At 46.8% G+C, this 20,065-nt stretch overlaps 1 protein-coding gene across 5 annotated transcripts in view; it reads left to right on the top strand.

Moving 5' to 3' along the window:
* The window catches only part of ECT2 (epithelial cell transforming 2), a 247,927-nt gene that overhangs the window by 147,498 nt on the left and 80,364 nt on the right, over positions 1-20,065 (top strand). For all 5 annotated transcript variants that reach the window (XM_086944387.1, XM_086944385.1, XM_086944386.1 and 2 more), the window contains one exon: positions 5,326-5,436. In XM_086944387.1, coding sequence (XP_086800513.1) covers positions 5,326-5,436 — 111 coding nt within the window. The remainder of the gene's footprint in view (positions 1-5,325; positions 5,437-20,065) is intronic.

The following is a 20,065-nucleotide window of genomic DNA, read 5'->3' as shown; positions in this document are numbered from 1 at the left end:
AGTTATTCAAAAGTGAGGTGGTTAAATTTAGTGTCTATTGTGGTTTTTTTTTTTAGTTTTTATTTTTTTTATTTTCTTCTTTTGAGATTAGTTGTCAGGATTCTAGTTATTTTATGGTTACAATAAAAATTTCCTTCTCTTTTTTTTATATATATTTTTTTCAGTTTTTCCTTTTTTTTTCTTCTCTATACCTCTAGATCCTTTTTTCATGTGATCTAAATAATAACTTTTTAGACACAGTGCTCATATCGCAAACTTCGCAACTTGCGAGCTTATAAGCAGTGAGAATAGGCATTACACAATCCCCATCTCCTACTTAACCTTGCCGGCTTCATCTCTTAGGAGTGCCTAAACTCATCAATAGGTCATCTGCGGCCTGAACTGTACGGATATGATGCATTTTATTATTAAACATGATCTTCAAGGCTGCGGGAAAACTCATCTGAACTGATGCACCTAAGTTCTTGAAGGCCTCTATTCTCCTCCCCAGTTCCCACGGTCTATCTAAGGTTGTTCTTGACAGATCAGATCTTATTTGAAAAGTAAAGTCACCACCAGACAGTGATTTTTGTTTGAGAGCTAAATTGAGAATTTGGTCCTTCAGTACGAAGGTGTGAAAATTAACTAGTATCTTCCGGGGCTTCGTGCGCTGAGGATTTCGCCTATAAGGGTCTCTGTGAACCCGTTGGATGTCCGCTTTCAATTACTCTTCAGTATGGGTTAAATTAAGAGACCTTTTAATAAGTTGGATGATATAGGACTTAATGTCTGATCCCTCAATTCCTTCGGGTACATGTAATATGCGAATATTACAGCGCAGCGCATTGTTCTCAAGGACCTCCATTCTATCTGTTAGTGCAATGTCCTCTCTTTTTAGTTTGATTATCTCTTCCTTAACGTTTTCCAATTCCACTGACATTACAGCTATTGTTTCTTCCAAGACCCCTGTTCTAACTAAAAGCCCATCTATTTTGGTGTCAAGCGACTCACAGTAAGACCTGATCTCTCTCTGAATTTTTGAAGACTCCTCGAATCCACGTTTAATATCAGCCGATAAGTTTGAAAACTTGGATGCTATTGAGGAAAGTGAGAGATCTGGGTGTATATTAGTATGTAAGGTAGGTAGACCTATGGTGGTATCCAAGCATAAAGGTAGATTGCATATAGGCTGTGGCTGGATGTTTTGATCTGCATTTAGAGGGCATTCAGGGCGTTGATGACCAGTCCCTTCTGCCCCTTCTGTCTCTTCTGCAATTACTGTCTCCTCTGTTTCTTCTGACTAAGAATTTATGCCTGTTTTCTGATGCATATATTCTACAGGAAAGCTACTAACTTCAGTTCCTACCAAGCCCATTGATGTTGTGGGAGTAACAATATTCTTGCTGATGGCTAAGGGGTCACTATGGTCATTCTGACTGTTGTCAATTCCTACCTCTATCAATATATCTATAGGGGGGGAAACTGAGTTAAGATCTGCCGGAGTAACATCCGTGTTTACGCAGTCTGCCCCACAGGGGTGAATTCCATTTTGGACCTCCGTTACCGCCTCCATACTTAATGTATTACACCCAAAGAGGGCTGATTCCCTGATGTGACTATGTGTGGAGCTATGACCTGGGGTGTATAGATATCCGAGGGATTACTCTGCGTTAGATTCAAAACCTAAGGAATGACCTTAAAGTAAGATCTTTGAGCTGACGTATGACTTGATTGGAGCAATTGATATGGCTACTAGCTCCTCATTGCCCCTGGTGGTTCTCACGTTAGAAGCGACCAAGACCTTCGACAGGGTCAATTGGTTGTACTTGTCGGAGGCCTTGGGAAAGTTCGGGGTGGGTAGGGCCTTCTGCAGAGCAGTAGAACTCTTGTATCACAATCCATCTGCTTCTGTTTTGGTCAATGGCGGTTTGTCAGAACCTATTAAAAAACAAGGGGAACTAGACAGGGGTGCCCTCTTTCGCCCCTGCTTTTCGATCTCTATATTGAGCCGTTTGCTCAAAAAATTTGTGATGAGAGCAACATTTTACCTTTTAAATATAGAGACTGGGAAAAGGTGTCCCTATATGCGGACGATATTATGATAATGACCTCAGATATCAGCTCTGCATTTCCATTAGCTATCAAGTTAGCACTGGAATTTGGTAACATCTCCGGCTATGAAGTAAACGCCTCCAAGACCGAGGTTATGGAGTGGAATAGTGTAACAACTGGGCTTCCTGTGCAACTTTGTGGTAGCATGAGATACTTGGGCATAAGAATTGTTAAAGATATAAACCTGATCGCTTCTACAAACTTCACCTTAGTTGCTAAGGAATGTAGGAAGTTAAAGGGCTCTTGGAGTCATCTCCCTTTGACACTTTTGGGTCGCTCAAATCTAGTGAAAATGACCATTTTACCCAAGTTAACTTTTATTTTTAATAGTATCCCTCTATTTTTTGATACCACACTAATAGCCAAGATGCAGAGTGATATTTCTTCATTTATTTGGAAGAAGAAAAGTGTAAGAATAGCATGGAAGAAATTAAGGCGACGCAGGGAGAAGGGTGGTTTGACAGGCCCGGACCTTCAGATTTACACCTGGGCCTTTCAAATGTCGCATGCCCGAATGCTCTTAAATACTCCATCAGATCACGACATCGGGTCGATGTTTACAACACTATTACAGTGCAAAGGGATAGGGCAGAAGGGGTTTCTTTTTAAGTTTGGAGACTCCAAATTTTTCAAAAAAATCAAACTGAAGGTGTTGTCAGGCCTAGCAAAAACTTGGTGTAATCTCAGTAACCACCGAAATAGGATACTACTCAAATAGATCTCCCATATGGGACCTCCCTGTTTCTCTCTGTTGGGCTAACGACGTATTGATACATCCATTAAAAGATGCCAACATCTCAACCTGGGGGCGACCTGTTTGTAGAAGGGGTTATGCTTTCCTGGGAACATTTAGTAAGTAAGGTGGGCCCCAATCTTTCTAGATTGAAGTATTTACAAATCTGAAGCTGGGCACAAGCGCTATCCTCGGGGGCGTCTCGCCGCGTCCATATACCCATAGGTGGTAGCAGTCAATTGGAATCTTCCCTACTAGAGAGAACACCAGGACCAAAGGAGGTTTCTTTCTTCTACAACATAATCTTGGAGGACATAGACGGGGATTTCCATCTTCCAGATCAACTTTGGGGTTCCCTGCTGCCATTTGTTAATCTACATGAATTATGGTTAACCTCCTGTAACGTTCTCTGGGATATAGTGAAACCGGCTTGGCTCCGCAGAAATCATCTTTATACTCTTCAGCGGGCATACTACTCCCCTCAAAGATTGTCTAAATTTTCAGGAGCGGAGCCTCTGGCGTGTGTCCGGTGTGGCCTAGTGGAGGCTTCGGACACACACATGTTCTATGAATGTCCACAGTTAACATCATATTGGCAATCAATAGGTAATAAACTAACATCTCTAATAGGCTCCACCGTGGTAATAGATCTTCGGTTAGTAATATTTGGAGTAGTGGAGCAGAAGCGCAGTCCAAATAATAACCTATTCTACTCCATGTTGTTGGCCCGACGAGAAATATGCAAGCGTTGGAAAGAGGTTTCTCCCCTGACTTTCTACGATTGGTGTTCCTCAATATTACAAACATCAAAGATGGACATGTCCAGGACTGGAACATCAAATAAAAGGGCATTTTGGCAGATACTAGTTTAGTTCCATTAGTTTGAGCTGGGTTTTTTTTTTCTTTTTTCCCCCAGTTCCAATGATTACAAAGCCATGATACACGTCTTCTGCTGAAACATCTTCACTCCTTACATAGCGATTTGGTGGCAAAAGTAATGGTGGTAACTGGCTATTGGTAAATATCTGTCTAAAACAAACTATTTGGGTTCTCGAGGTGGAATAGTTTGAACAACATTGCTGAGGGATGTTGGTGGAATCGTATATCGAATACAGCCCTACCAGCCTTCGGCTGAGGCAGCTTGTCAGACATACTATGAGCCAGATTACCCTGTCCGAAATTTCAACAGATTAGTTCCATGGTGAAGATGAGGAACAAAAACAAATGTTACTTTCTGCATTATGTGAAAGATAAATGGCCTTTCTTCTTTAAAGTTGCTACACTCAACAGGCATTAGGAGTTTGGATAGAAGTCTCACTTTGCTTTAGTGGCCATTTTTGTTGACATTTGACAACCCTGAATGGGCTAACGTTACTTGCTGATCACCTTGTTTTCATTACCTTCCAAACCTGCAAACAATCTGCGAATGCCAGATATTGTCCTATGTGGCTCAATCTTTTGTAATGTTCTGTATTTGAAGAAAAGAAAATGGTGCAACCTATCTGTCTTTAAATAAATTTTATCTCTATTCCAGATATGACTAGTCACGTGCGGTTGTTTCCTTATCATGTGTCTGACAGATGTCTCCCCAGAATCGGTCATCCTCTAAGGGATTGAATTTATATAGCAGTCTTGAGTCAATAAATATTAGACATTGGAGTAGATTTTCATGTATGTACGCACCTATCAAACAGTCTTTGGGCGGTGCGTAGTGGATGACACTACTCAAAATTGTCTTGGAGTCTAAGTAACCGTTTTTATTGGTATCAGTATCATCAGTACACTCTCAATTACTTCACAATTGTCTGAAGTATAACTTTTATTGTACTCCCACCCTAATCCAGCCCCTTGCTGTTGGAAACTTTTGGCAATGGTTGGAGTTTAATTAAAATACGGGTGTGGAATACATCCTCTTGTGTTGTACTTACTCTTCTGTGCGTATTATTGGAAGGAGGAGGTAATTGAGAGTATGTATGAATGTGTTTGGAGAGAGACTTCAGCTTAAATAGCATTTTCATTGCAATTAACTACTTGTATTAATGTATAAATATTTGTAAACAAACTTAATATAGTTAGTGAACATGGCTTGCTGTATAGTTTGAAGTCTTTAAGAGTGGCGTCTCCAAGTCCTTCAGTTTCTTAATTTAAACATTTTTAGAAGGTGGTTCTGGGGTCCTGGCTATGGAAGTTAAAACTTCATAACAAATGTACTGGTTCAAGACCAGTACTTAGTAGTTTTTGCCCTGCAAACCTAATGTTTTTGGCTATACTTGTGATCTGATCATGTTAGACTTGTTATTTTGCATGAAGAAATGTTAATCATAGCCTCATGTAGGTGTTTTTTTTGCCAAGTGCAATCACACTATCGGTGCAATTAACTCATGAAACAGCTGTTAATTATATTGTGTTAACTAATCCACCCTTACTGACAATTTCTGATGTTCCTTATAAAAATGTTTATCAATTAAATAGTCTTTTTTTCCATATTGCTTTCCCTTTAGTCGAAGGATTTGGTCAAAACATATCCTCCATTTGTGAACTTTTTTGAAATGAGCAAAGAAACAATTGCCAAATGTGAAAGGCAGAAACCCAGATTCCATGCTTTCCTTAAGGTATGCTACAATGATTTTTTTAAAGCTTTCAATTGTTTGTAAAGTTGTTGTCCCTATTTTTAATTTAAGTTATATTATCTGAAAGAGACTTTAGTGATAGATTCCTTACCTTAGAATATCCCCAGGCGTCAGACTGGATCCGGAAAATTTTGCGTAGCAGTACCCTTGCGCGTCGGTAGGCGTCGTCTGCGGCTCCGCGTCAGTCGTCGGCGCCGTGATGACGTCAGTTATTCTTTTTTCTGCACCAGCCAGCGCAGTTCTGGAAAGAGCAGTTACCCAAGTCAAATTTTGACTAACTTTTTGATCGTTTTGATCATTCTTCGAAGTCTAACGACTCCGATCGGTGCCTTAGGGATGCCCGGATTCAAACACTGTGAGAAGTGCGACCGCACGATGTCGGTCACGGACCCCCACCATCTGTGTTTGACCTGTTTAGGCGTCGACCACGACGACAAGGCTTGCTCCGACTGTCGGGCCCTATCTTTGAAAGCCAGACGGGAGCGGTCCCGCAGGCGACTCGAACTCCGGTAGTCGGCCCCGGTCCCACGGGAGGTCGCAGGGACAGGTCGCGGGGACAGGTCGCGGGGACGGAGCCACCAAAGCTCCGGTAGTCGGCACCACTCCTCCGGGTCGAAGTCGTCGTCAGGTAAGAAGCACAAGAAGTCAAAGACGCGTCATCGCTCGTCTGATCCCCCCCCCCCCCCCCCCCCCCCCCCCCCCCGCCCGACGCTCGCACGATGCGGCCGGGGGTTCGGGTGACACCGCCCACGCGGCTCCTCCGGAGTCGCGGCCTGCCCCGCATCCTCCAGTCCCTGGACAGAACGCGACGCCGGAGGAGATCGAGCGCTTCCTCATGGCCATGAGGTCCCTTTCTCCTCAGACGGGCTCCGCTGCACCTCCAGGCCCAGCGGACCCGTCTGGGGGCCCTAGCGGGTCGGGGGCTTCGCCTCCGACGCCGTCGGGCGCTTTAGCCCCGACGCCGCCGGCGCCTTCGGGCCCGGCGCCGCAGGCCCCCACGGTCTGACACCGCCGGCGCCGCAGGGTCCAGCCTTCGGGCCCGGCGCAGCGGGACGCCGCTGGGCCTTCCTCGGGCTCTGGATCGTCACCGGTGGACCTTACGACCCCCCCCCGGCGTCGGTCCGTCAGGTGTCGCCTCCGGCGCCGTCCTCGGGCGGCGCCGCCCCCGATTCCTCCTTCGTTCCGGTTCCGACGTCTGAGCGGCACCGCTTGGCGCCGCATCCGACGCCGTTTGGAGATTTCCACTTCTACGAACCGGCCCCATTGGATTACAACTCTGAGTACCAGGAGATGGGTGATGAGGAGGATTGGGAGGGGTCTGAAGACCCTCTGACCAGGGAGTGTCAGTATCAAGCGGACTGGGCAGGAGACCTTGGGGAGGCCAGTGGCCTGGACACCACTCCAGCCACTGGTTTTGTCTCTCCTCCTACCGTGGCTTCGGAGGAGGGGGCAACCTATAGCGTGGTGTTGACGAGGGCGGCCAGGGCCTTGGCCCTTGAGCTCCCCGTCGCGGCCGTGAGGACTAACCTCCTCACTGAGGTCCTTAAACCGCAGTCATGCTCGGCCGAGCCTCTGCTGCCCTTTAATGAGGCCTTGACCGACGTTCTTTTGGGCACCTTGTCCAAGCCCACTACGGGTTCGCCCGTAGATAGGAACGTGGCCAGATGCCACCGCCCGGCCCCGGGCGACCCATGTTTCCTGTCCTCCCACCCCACCCCCGAGAGTCTGGTCATCCAGGCCTCAAATTCCCAGACGGCATTCCCGACGGCTCCGCCGGACAGGGAATCCAAGAGGTATGAGAATTTTGGTAAGAAAATGTTCTCCTCCCTTAGTTTGGGACTGCGGTCTTCCAACACCGCATGCCTCTTGGGCCGCTACACCCACTCTGTGGGAGATGGTGGCGGAAGTGCTGCCAGAGTGTCCGTTGGAGGTACGGGCCAAACTCTGCCAAGCCCTTGTGGAGGGCCGGGGTGCAGCCAAGTATTCTATCCGGTGTGGACTGGATACCACCGACTCGCTGGGCAGAGCGATGGCAACGACAGTGGCGGTGAGACTCCACGCCTGGCTGAGGTCCGCCAATTTCTCGGCAGACGTCCAGATGGACATGCCGTTCAATGGCAGTCGCCTTTTCGGCGACAAGGCAGACCACGCGCTTAAGTGCTTTAAGGACTCCAGGGCTACGGCCAAGTCCTTGGACCTCTCGGCCCCGCGCCAGCAGACGGCTGCTTTTCGTTCCTTTCGTGGCCACGGAAGGGGCGTCCCCACGCGTGCCGCCAGCCACTCGCCGCAGACTAACACCCAGCGCGGTGGCGGCCGTGGGAACCGCCGTGGAGGCGGTCGGGGACAGAGGCGAGGTCAGTCCACACCTTCCCCGCAGCATCCGCCTCTAAACCCTCCTAGTCCGTGCTTTTCGGCCCATGTGACGCCAGTGGGGGGCAGGATTCGCCATCACCACTCTCACTGGCGCACTGTCACTTCGGACAGGTGGGTGCTGCAGATCGTCCGGAGGGCTACTCCCTCCCCTTCGAGACGACTCCTCAAGCCATGCCACCGCAAAACCACCGCGTTTCGGGGGATCATTTGCGGCTTCTCCAGGAAGAAGTTTCGGCCCTCTTGGCCAAGGGGCCCATCGAGCGCGTTCCTGGGCCAGAAGTAGGACGTGGTTGCTACTCCCACTACTGGCAAAGGGGGCCTACGCACTATCTTGGACCTAAGGAATGTCAACGGCTTCCTCCGGAAGGAGAAGTTCAAAATGCTGACTCTAGCAAAGGTCTTAGCTGCCCTGGACCCAGGAGACTGGATGGTAGCGTTGGACTTGCAGGACGCGTATTTCCACATCCCCGTCCTGCCGGCCCACCGGCGTTACCTGCGGTTCACGGTAGGCCACAAGCACTTTCAGTTACCAGTGCCCCACGGGTGTTCACGAAGGTGATGGCGGTGGTCGCAGCTCATCTGCACAGGTCAGGGGTCTCCGTCTTCCCCTACCTCGACGACTGGTTGTTAAAGGCGGGCTCGCCCCAGACAGTCATCGGCCACCTCCAGACTACGGCGGATCTCCTGCACCAGCTGGGGTTCTCGATCAATGTGCCGAAGTCACACCTGTGTCCCTCTCAGAAGCCCCTTTTCATCAGAGCGGTTCTGAACTCGGCGCAGTTTCGGGTTTACCCACCCGAGCAGGGTTCGGGATATACAGGCTCTGATTCCAATCTTCCGGCCTTTATCCCGGGTTTCAGTCAGGTTGACGCTGCGGCTTCTGGGGCTGATGGCCTCCTGCATCCTTCTGGTGCATCACGCCCGGTGGCGGATGCGGGCTCTGCAGTGGGACCTGAAGTTTCAGTGGGCCCAGCATCGGGGCAACCTGTCCGACCATGTCCTGATCTCGGAGGGCACTGCGAGACCGCTGCAGTGGTGGCTCACGAACCGCGATTGGGTCAGCGGCAGATCCCTCTCCCTTCCCCAACCGGAGCACGTAGTTGTGACGGACGCGTCCCTCCAGGGCTGGGGAGGCCACATGGGAGAGGCGGAGATTAGAGGCCTCTGGTCTCCGGCGGAGTCCCGGCTCCATATCAACTTTCTGGAGCTGCGGGCGATTCGTCTAGCACTGATGGCATTCCTCCCCTCTGTCCGGGGGAGTGTAGTGCAGGTGTTCACGGACAACACCACTGCCATGTGGTACTGCAACAAACAGGGCGGGGTGGGGTCGTGGACCCTCTGCCAGAAGGCTCTGCGCCTCTGGCAATGGCTGGAACATCAGGGCGTGACTCTGGTGGTTCAACACCTGGCCGGTTCTCTGAACACCATGGTTGAAGGAACTCAGATTTGTGGCATGGTGCACAGCAAAGGCTGTGGATCCCCTCAATGCCCCTCTTTCTGAGGTTCTCCTCTTTCTTCTTTCTCTTGCCCAGCAGGGCTCTGCTCTGGGCACTATCAAGGGCTATCTTTCAGCTCTTTCAGCCTTTCTAAGGCTGCCTGATCAACCTTCTTTGTTCAAGTCCCCCATCGTTAACCGATTCCTGAAGGGCATCACACATACGTTCCCTCCTGTTCCCTTCGTGATGCCTCAGTGGGACTTGAACCTGGTTCTTACGTTTCTGATGTGCGCGCCCTTTGAGCCACTTCACAACTGTCTTCTTCGCCTTCTCACTTTGAAGACTGCCTTCCTGTTAGCCATCACCTCTGCCAGGAGAGTGAGTGAGCTCCAGGCTCTATCATGTAAACCTCCTTTCCTTTCAGTCCATCCGGACAAGGATGTGTTACGGACAAGGCCCTCCTTCCTACCCAAGGTAGTCACGGCCTTCCACATTGGGCAATCTTTCACCTTGCCCACCTTCTTTCCGCCTCCGCATCCCTCGAGAGAGGAAGAGAGGCTCCACCGTCTGGACCCAAAACGTGCGCTCTCATTCTATGTGGATCGCACACGCTAGTTCCAGGTGGATGACCAACTCTTTGTTGGTTACATGGGCGCTAAGAAAGGGAAAGCGGTGCACAAGCAGACCATCTCGCGGTGGATCATCTTGTGTATCCAGGCGTGTTACGCCTTGGCTAAGAAGGAACCCCCTGTGGGGCCGAGGGCTCATTCCACTCGAGCCACAGCCACTACAACTGCTTTGGGCCGAGGTGTGCCCTTGCAGGACATTTGCCAGGCGGCTACGTGGGCCTCGCTGCACACGTTTGCAAGACATTATTGTCTGGACAGTCAAGTCCGGAGGGATGGCTTCTTTGGCCGTTCCGTCCTCCAGGACTTTCTGGTGTGATTATTGGTTCGCAGACCCACCACCACGGGGTTGGTATTGCTGGGGTTGGTATTGCTGGGGTATCTATTCTAAGGTAAGGAATCTATCACTAACGTGTCTCTTTCAGATGCACAAGTTACTACTTGTGTAACAATATATCTGTAAGAGACATTAGTTAGTGATAGATTCCTTACCCACCCATCCTCCCCGTTCTGCGAACCGATATCTAGGGTTAAGGTCATCCCCTTTCAGGGCCCTAGTTTCATGGCACCAGTGTTGGTTTTTGGCATAGCTCTGCGTTTCTGGCGCGGAAAAGCTGTGTCTAAGAACTGACGTCAGCACGCGGAGGCGGCGTCTAAGTACGACAACGTCATCACGGCGCCCACGACGCCAACGACTAACGCGGAGCCGCAGACGACGCCTACCGACGCGCAAGGGTACTGCTACGCAAAAGTTTCCGGATCCAGTCTGACGCCTGGGGATATTCTAAGGTAAGGAATCTATCACTAACTAATGTCTCTTACAGAAATATCGTTACACAAGTAGTAACTTGTGCTTCAGGGTAGGCATATGGTACCATAAATATTCTAGTATGGAAAATAGCATTATCTACATGTTGGCATATTTCCCTTCAGTGTATATGGGAATCAAAAGTTCACCAACAGCTGCCAGTTAAGTTTGGCAATGTATTTGTGTGCAGAATGTTTAGAGTTTTCATTGGTGGGGTAATCCCAACACAAGTCTTGTTTAGGATCTGCTTTCTTGAATGAAATCCTTTATTATTTATTTTGCAATTGCTATTTAATTTCATGGTCTAATTGTTTTTAATAGAGTGTCAGATAAAAGAAGCTAATGTGCTTTACATTGAGTTTTTTCACCCCAATGCTTGTGGGTACATTCACCATGTAGAAAAAAGTATCCCATGTTCTCCAGTATTAGGAAGTCTTTCATAGATTCACATGCATAGATTCAGTCCCCGTCGTTGGAGTGGGAGTCTCACGGTATATAAAAAGCAATAATATGCAATAATATCCTTAGAAAAACTTGGTAATAACCAACCAGGAAGTAAAGTAGCCCAAGCTACAAGAGTAAAAACTTCCACACATGACTATCCTAGCCATTTTGTATAGTCCAAACTGCAGCCAATCAGGCACCAGCACCCACCAGAATGTTCTCCCTAGAGGCTCAGGCTCTCAGATTTTCTACCGCACGTCGTGTGAAGTGAGTCTCTCTGAGCAGTTCTGCTCAGTTCTTCTCAAATTTTTCAGAATTTCTTGTTTTTAGGATGTCTTCCTTAAAGAAATCATTATTCAGGCCTTGTGAATCTTGTGGTAAGCTCTGGCTTTTCTCAGAAGATCCCCACAAGAAATGCATCTACTGCCTCCTCCTATCAAGAGCAAGCCTTTGCCTTCCACGCCCCGAGAAGAGCGGTCAAGATGTTTCCTCCTAAACCAACTTCTGAGAAGATTTTACCTCTGAAGAAGACCCTGTCGTCGACGACCCATTCGTCGACTAAGATTTCAGTCGACGCAACGTCTACATCAATGGTAACTTTTTTATCACCCAAACCTGAGATGATCATGTCGCCGGCGACATCGGCGACGAGAGAAACTACATCTGCCATCATCTGCGCACCGTCTATGACTAAGTCCAAGAAAATGTTGACGATGACTTAATAGTCGACTGCCTCGTCGACGGCCGCTCCATCGTTGTCGACTACCTCTTCCTAATCGACGAGCTCGTCGACAAACTACATCGCCGACGGCCAAATCTTCGACGAAGACTTCATCGTCGATGAAGACTTCGTCGACGAAACCCTCCTCCTCCTCGTCGTCAAAGGCACCTTTATCGACGACTACGCCCTCGTCGGCGCGATCTTCAGGACTTATTCCTCCGACGAGCCAGTCGACTGCTCTCCCGTCGACGCCAACATTGTCTACATGTACAGAAATTCAGGTCTGTCACCATCTACGGCTTTAACTTCTACGCCGTCTACGGCGAAGCCTTCCTTGCTACAAAGGCGCGGTTCTGGGTTGGAACCTTTATCTCCATTGCGCCTATCTCTTCATAAGGTACCGCTACAGGTTCCTGACAAATTGTTGGACTCAGAAGACAGTGAGGAAGATTCTGATTTGGATGGTAGGTTTGGCGCAGCTACAAGTCTGTCAGAACTGCTCATTAAATACCAAGAGGAAGATCAGGATGATCAACCTTCGCCTGAACATTTTGCGTCACTTACTACGAATGTTCCAACAGCTCAAATGCCTGTAGCATTGTTAACCAATCTTCAACATATGCTTAACAATTATTACTGTTGTTTCCCGCCCTCTGAATCACCGGATTCTGTGCCTCCTACACCTGTGGTGCAGGCTTCCACATCAGAATTCAGGTCTCCAAGACCTCTTTCGCCAGTGATTTCCTATCATCCTGCGGAAGCACAATCATCAGAGGATGAAAAAAAAGAGGAAGGTGAAGTTGATGACAGATCCTTATTGTCGGTGTGGGATGAATATCAAATCCAGACGCCTTCTGCTTAACCTCCGAATCCTGCCGATTTACCTCCGGTGGACATTAGAGGTTTTCACCTTCTTATGGAGAGCAACCCAACGTTTCCTTATTCCTATGGAAAATACAAAGGAGGAATGTTTTGTCTATGACTTTAAAGACCAGCCAAGGATACGGACAATTACAATTATTGAATTCGTATGGAAGGAGGGACTCAAGGTGATGTCAACTCCTACATCTATCCTTCCAGTATTGCCACGTCTAGACAAAAAATATAAGGCACCTGACAAATCTCCAGCTTGCCTTATAGGACACTCAAAGGCAGTTTCTGTGATCGTGAAAGCTTCCCAAAAACGGGCCAGAAATCCATCATACCCGATCACAACCCCACCTGATGGAGACGGTAGGTGTCTAGACTCTATTGGGAATCTAGTCTCTACGATTGCAGCGACAGCGGTCCGTGCGGCCAATTCTTTAGCCATTCTGGGTCAGTACGACCGACAGATGTTGTCGGCTGTCACACCGTACATCGACCTGCTTCCGGAACCTTCAAAATCGGAAGCTCTGAAGGTCCTTGCAGAGGGAGAACAGATCTCTGCCGAGATTTTAGACTCTGCAGTGGATGTGGCTTCTACTGGGTTCAGACAGCTAGCGGTAGCTGCTGTCCTACGCAGCCAGGGCTGGTTAAAGGCGACTTTGTTTCATCAGGAGGTGCAAGCTAAGGTTCTAGACATGCCCTTCGATGGGGAGTTTTTGTTTGGCCCACAGGTAGAGGAAGCCTTACAAACCATTAAGGAGGACACAAACAGCCAGATCTCTTGGCACCTTACAGTTTCGGAAGCTGCCTTTTCGGGGTGCGAGAGGACGTGGATCGTCCTCTAATAGAGGAAGCTATAGCCAACAATCTTCCTACAGATCTTATCAAGGGAATCAGCGCTACCAGTCCCTACGTTACCAATCTTATGGCCAGCGTAACACATCCTAATCCTATAACAAAAAGCCTGCCTACCGCGGAAAAGATTCCAATAAAAGGCAATAAGTCATCACTTGCTACTGCCGCAGTCCCATGTAAAGATTGGAGGAAGAATCTCAAAATTTTACTGTAACTGATCCCCAATAACATCGGACAAGTGGGTCCTAGACATCGTGGCCAGGGGCCATGCTCTCCAATTCGAAAAGTTTCCTCCAAACTTCCCTCCAAAAGGCCCGCCTCCAGCTCTTATCAAGGAGTTGTTTTCCCAAATCAATCTGATGTTAGAAAAAGGAGCGATCGAAAATGTCCCTCAAGGGCAGAGAGGAACAGGATTTTATTCACGGTTCTTTCTAATAAGGAAGAAATCCGGAAAATGGCGTCCAATTCTAGACCTTCGTTTCCTCAACAAGTATTTGAAGGAACTATTGTTTCAGATGTTATCGCTTCATGAAATACTGCATCTTCTATCGGCAGGGAATCACATGGCCACCCTGGACCTTCAAGATGCATACTTCCACGTTCCATTTCAGCCTGTCACAGAAAGTTCCTGCGATTCAGTGTGGCTGGCAGGGATTTTCAGTTCAAGGGCCTCCCCTTAGTGCTACAATCGGCACCCACAGTGTTTAAGAAGGTCCTAGCTCCAGTAGCAGCACACCTCCGGCTGGAGGGGATTCAAATATTTCCTTACCTGGACGATTGCCTTATCAAGCCCAATTGTTTCTTAGACACAAACATCCATGTCCAACGGTGTCTGTCTCTCTTCCAGTCGCTGGGTCTCTCTATCAATCTCAGCAAGTCACACCTAGTTCCTTCCCAAAGGCAAACGTTCTTAGGAGTAACCTTGGACACACAACTGGTCCAATCTTTCATATCGGACTAAAAGCAAGAGTGGATACAAAACATGGCTCAGATGTTACTATCAAAGTCAGTTTCATTCCGACAGTTATGGTCCTTTCTGGGAGTCGTTTCTTCTTTCATCCCGTTGATACCAAATTGCCGCCTCAGAATGAGGCCCCTTCAGGAAGAACTCAACCTGCAATGGTTGCAAGTCTCAGGTTCATTCGAAGATCTCATTCAAATCACTCTTCGGATGCGAGAGGCTTTTCTTTGGTGGGTCCAAGAAAGGAATTTGCAGAAGGGGTGTTCGTTCCTTCAAGACGCGCCAAATTACACAATCACCACAGACGTATCCCTCGAGGGTTGGGGAGCACATCTTCAAGGGCTGAAGGTCAGTGGGAAATGGAGCCCTCAACAAAAGGCTTGGCACATCAATCTGCTAGAGCTAAGAACCATCTTCTAAGCCCTCAAGTCCTTTCGTGCAATCATTCAAGGGGCCACAGTATTGGTTCGCACAGACAATACTACAATTATGCATTACTTAAACAGGGAGGAACGAGGTTGGTTCTTCTATCTCAGGAAGCCCAAGAGATATGGGCTTGGGCGATACGACACAGGATCAATCTCTTGGCTGTTCATGTGCCGGGAGTTGCAAATGTTCTGGCGGACACCCTCAGCAGGTCAACGGTGTCCACCCACGAATGGGAACTGCATCATCCAATGGCGGATCGAATCTTCCAGCTGTGGGGTCATCCCGATCTGGACCTCTTTGCGACCAAGAACAGCAAATTCCTGTTCTTTGCAAGATGGCATCCCCACAGGGACTCTCAGTGGAATGCGTTTTCGATCAACGGGTCTCAAATATATGCTTACGCCTTTCCTCCGATACCGGTGGTTCCCAGAGTTCTCCAGAAGATGGAGAAAGAGCTGTGTCGCCTGATTCTCAACGCCCCCAGGTGGCCTCGCCAATACTGGTTCACCGAACTTCTTCTCTGAGTGCGATCCAATACAGTTTCGAGCAATACCGAATCTCCTCTCAATTCAGAATGGTCAAATTTGCCATCTGGCTTCTCTAAAATTAGCAGCTTTGCGCCCGAGCACCTTGAATTCGCTCATCTGAATATCTCTGCGGATTGTATGGAGGTACTGGCTAACGCGCAAGCACCTGGAACAATAAAGACACACAGACGTAAATGGAAAAAATTCTGCATTTGATGTCAATATGCTGGGGTTCACCCATTTCATGCAACGCCGGAACAGATATGACCTTTTTTCTTACACTTAGCAAGATTAGGAGGATCTCATGCAACGTTGAAGGTCTTTTTGGCAGCCATTTCAAGGTACCGTCAGGATGGGTCCACCTCTCTTTGGGCTATATGTATCAACATCCAGATTTGTGAATCTCAAATAGCGATTTTTTTTAAGAAATCGCAATTTGAGATTTGCAAATTGGTATGTATGTAGAAAATCGCATTTTTTTGCGATTTCTTAAAATTCCTTAATTGCGATTAGCAAATTGCGAATCACAATTAAGGAATAATTTCCCATTCATTACTATGGGCCAGGAGGCCCATAGGAATGAATGGGAAGGTATTCTCAATTTGCGATTCGCAATTTGAGAATCCCAAATTGAGAATAATTTCAAGGGTGCAGGGGTGTCCAAAGGACACCCTGTTGCACCCCTGAAATTAGCATGGGTGCACATGTGGCGCACATACATGCCCTAAGGGCATGTATGTGCTTCACATTGCACTTTGAAAAATTAAAAAAAGTGCATTTTTCAAGGAATTCGCAAATTACCACCAACTTGAAGTTGGTGGTAATTTGCGATTCCTTAAGGCCAATTTGCATTTTTTTAATGCTTCTTACATTGAATTTAAGGAATCGCAAAATTTGTGATTCCTTAAATGCAATCTCTAAATAAGGAATCGCAAATTTTGCGATTTCTTATTTTGCACTAAATTTTGCTACATACATACCATTTAGCAAAAATGAGTTCTCAAATGCTGAAATTCTGTGAATTTCGGCGTTTGCGAACCCATTTGAGCTTCATACATATGGCCCTTTATTCTTCAAGAATAATACAACCGTTCTTTAAGGGACTATTCAGAATGTTTCCTCCTGTACGTCGCCAGCCTCCATCATGGCATCTTAATGTAGTGTTTGCACAGCTCATGCTCCACTCGTTTGAGCCAATTCACAGGGTGGATTTCAAATTCCTAACATGGAAGGTTTCTCAAGATGAAGGCATTGACTTCATCTTGAAGAGTCAGTGATGTTCAAGCTTTCACTGTCAATTCGCCTTTCTTACAATTCACGTCCAATTCTGTGGTGCTACGTACAAACCCAAAGTTTATGCCTAAGGTGCCTTCGGATTTTCACCTGAACGAACCAGTCATCTTAAAGACGTTTTTTTCCTAATCCGCAATCCCCTGCAGAGAGGGCATTGCATACCCCTGACATCAGAATTTGCAAAGGACCACTGTCATTCGCAAATCCGATCAACTGTTTGTTGCCTATGGAAAGATACGGCAAGGACAAGCAGTGTCTAAATAAACCATAGCTAGATGGATTTCTGCAGCTATTGACTTTTGCCATATACAAGCTGGAAGACCTTTACAGACCACGCCAAGAGCTCACTCTACAAGAGTGGTTTCTTCCTCGACTGCTCTTTTTGCTGGAGTTCCCCTTCAGCAAATCTATAGAGCAGCAACTTAATCCAGCAGACATACTTTCAGTGGGTCAAGCGGTTCTACGCAATCTTTTCAGATAAGGTGAGCCTCTGTATCCCTCCTCCTCTGGACTGCTTTCCAGACGCTTATTCAATGCCTAATATTGAGTGCATTCTCATATGATTACAAGTTTTTTCATGCATATATGAATGTTGCCATTTTATTATGTGAATGTATATACTTGCTATGTGCAAACTTATGGTACAAATAGCGTCTTCCAAGCATTATTTTGTTTCTGCTTTCTACTCTGATTCAGGCATGTGAATCTATGAAAGACACCCTAATACTGGAGAAGAACAATAGTTACCTGCAAACTGTGGTTCTCCAGTATTGGTGTCTTTCATAGATTCACATGCAACCCTCCCACCTCCCCTCAGAGGCTCTTTAGGCTAGGATGTTTTTAGCTTCACTCCTGTACGAGAAAATCTGAGAACCTGAGCCTCTGGGGAGAACATGCTGGTGGGTGCTGTCGCCTGATTAACTGCAGTTTGGACTATACAAAATGACTAGGATAGTCATGTGTGGAAGTTTTTACTCTTGTAGCTTGGTCTACTTTGCTTCCTGGTTGGTTATTACCAAGTTTTTCTAAGGAGATTATTGCATATTATTGCTTTTTATATAACGTGAGACTCCCACTCCGGGCATGTGAATCTATGAAAGACACCAATACTGGAGAACCACAGATTACAGGTAAGTAACTATTGTTCTTAGAGGTGTAACCCAACCAAATATGCATAATTTGCCTTGACGTGCCCCACATGTTGCATTGTTTTCTATTACTCTAAATCACGTTCCACTCGATCATGTTTCATGGGAGCCCCTAATATTCAAATCTACTTTTGGAAACCAATCCCTACCCAATGAACCATTCTCAATCAACATGATGGAACAATTAAGAGTGTTAAAGAGCTAATAATTAGAGTGCCAAGAGCCATCCCAGGACTGCATAAGATTAGAATAATTTGTTACTATGACTGCCTTTGAAGACTGTGAACCTGTAGGCTTCCCTGAAATACGATGAAATAACATTAAAACTCAACACAAACACATCTGCCAGTTTAAGTTTAGCAACTTGTTTAGTTTGTCCTTTTAACGTCTCGAGCCAGCCTTGAGTATTACAATGTTGACCTTAAGCTCGTTCTGTAAGCATGCACCAACTGTGAGTAGAAAACGCTTCCGTAGTCAGTGCCAAGATGAAATGTAACATTCAAGAAGTTTGTGGCATTTGTTCCTATTTTAAACTGATTTATAGAAATGCGAAACTGGCACTGAAATAGCAAAAAATCAGTTTCTAATTTTAAGGGAGATTGAACCTGCAGTGGGAAACAGCAGCTCATCACTGGCCTAAGGTTTGAAAACTAATATCTACAATCCACAAATGTAAACAAATTCCCATGTGAAAAACACACCCAAAAAAAGTATTATCCTTTTGAGAAGGAGCACTGACTCTCGCATCAATTCCTCAGAGGTATCTGAAAACCTGTATCTTCCTCTTCGGGGAGAACTGCAAAATACAAGGCTATAATCTGTCACTGCAAGGAGTTGAACATGTGTAAAAATGTATAAAAAAGACCTAAAAACTAGAGATTGTCTTTTATGTGGGTCTTTAGTTGTCGCCTGAATCCCCGCCCCACTTGCCTTAATAAAGAACCAGAAACCTTACTTATTGAAATACTCACCCCAGTTCTCATGCTGCTGAAGTAAAATTTCCTATTGCTCCATTGTGTAAACCCTAAAATCTGTATATCTTGCCTCTGTCCATCTCTAATTTCTGAAAAGTCCTGAATGCACAAACCTAATTTGAAGCTTTCTATGCTGTTTTCTGCACTGCTTCATTGACACTGAGATCTACCCTCCGCAAATACTAAATTAAGAGAAATTTCTTCACAAACTGTTACAAGCATGGTTAGGATAGGGCAGTAAATGGGCTCTGACAACAAATTAAGAGGCCTCCATTAGAAAATCAAGTAGCTGAAAGTGTCCCACAGCTTTGAACTTGTAAAAACAAACTGTAAAGGTTTTTTACGCACCAGACCACAAAACCGGCTGACGAATATCACAAAAACCTTATTCTGATGTCAACTGTTTTCATTATTCTGTAGTCTCTGTTCTAAAATTAGGTTACAGGTTGTCCAAGAGGAATTTGCCTGGCCTTTCAATTATTGGGATTATTTCCCAGTATTAGGTTCACTCTACTTTGACCCTGAAGCAAACATGTAAGCTTTAAGGCCAAAAAATCTTCCCCCAGCCTACCCCTCCCATTTGCCAAGAGCAGAATGTCCAGAAAGGAGCACTTGCAGTAGTAATATTTCATTAATGAAGGTTGGATTGATAACACCTGACAGACTGTTAATCTGGTAGTTGTCATCTGTCAAATCTGAAAGAGACACGTTAGTGATAGATTCCTTACCTTAGAATATCCCCAGGCGTCAAACTGGATCCGGAAACTTTTGCGTAGCAGTACAAGGCCTTGCGCGTCGGTAGGAGGAGTCTGCGGCTCCGCGTCCGTCGTCTGCATCGTGGGCGCCGTGATGACGTCGCGTGAGTACTTAGACGCCGCCTCCGCGTGCTGACGTCAGTTCTCCTTTTTTGCGCGCCAGGCAGTGCAGATCTGGAAAAAACAGTAACCCTAGTCAATTTTTGACTACATTTTGGGAATCATGTTTGATCATTTCTTGAAGTCTTGCGACTCCGATCGGTGCCGAAGGGATGCCTGGTTTCAAGCACTGCGAGGATTGCGACCGCACGATATCGGTCACGGATTCTCACCACCTGTGCCTAACTTATCTTGGCGTCGACCACAACGACGAGGCCTGCTCCGACCGCTGGGC

Source organism: Lissotriton vulgaris, chromosome 11 (genome assembly GCF_964263255.1).
Source record: "Lissotriton vulgaris chromosome 11, aLisVul1.2, whole genome shotgun sequence".
Classification (NCBI taxonomy): Eukaryota; Metazoa; Chordata; class Amphibia; order Caudata; family Salamandridae; genus Lissotriton; species Lissotriton vulgaris.
The sequence above is the reverse complement of the archived record's forward strand: the minus strand, read 5'-3'. Positions and strand labels throughout refer to the sequence as shown.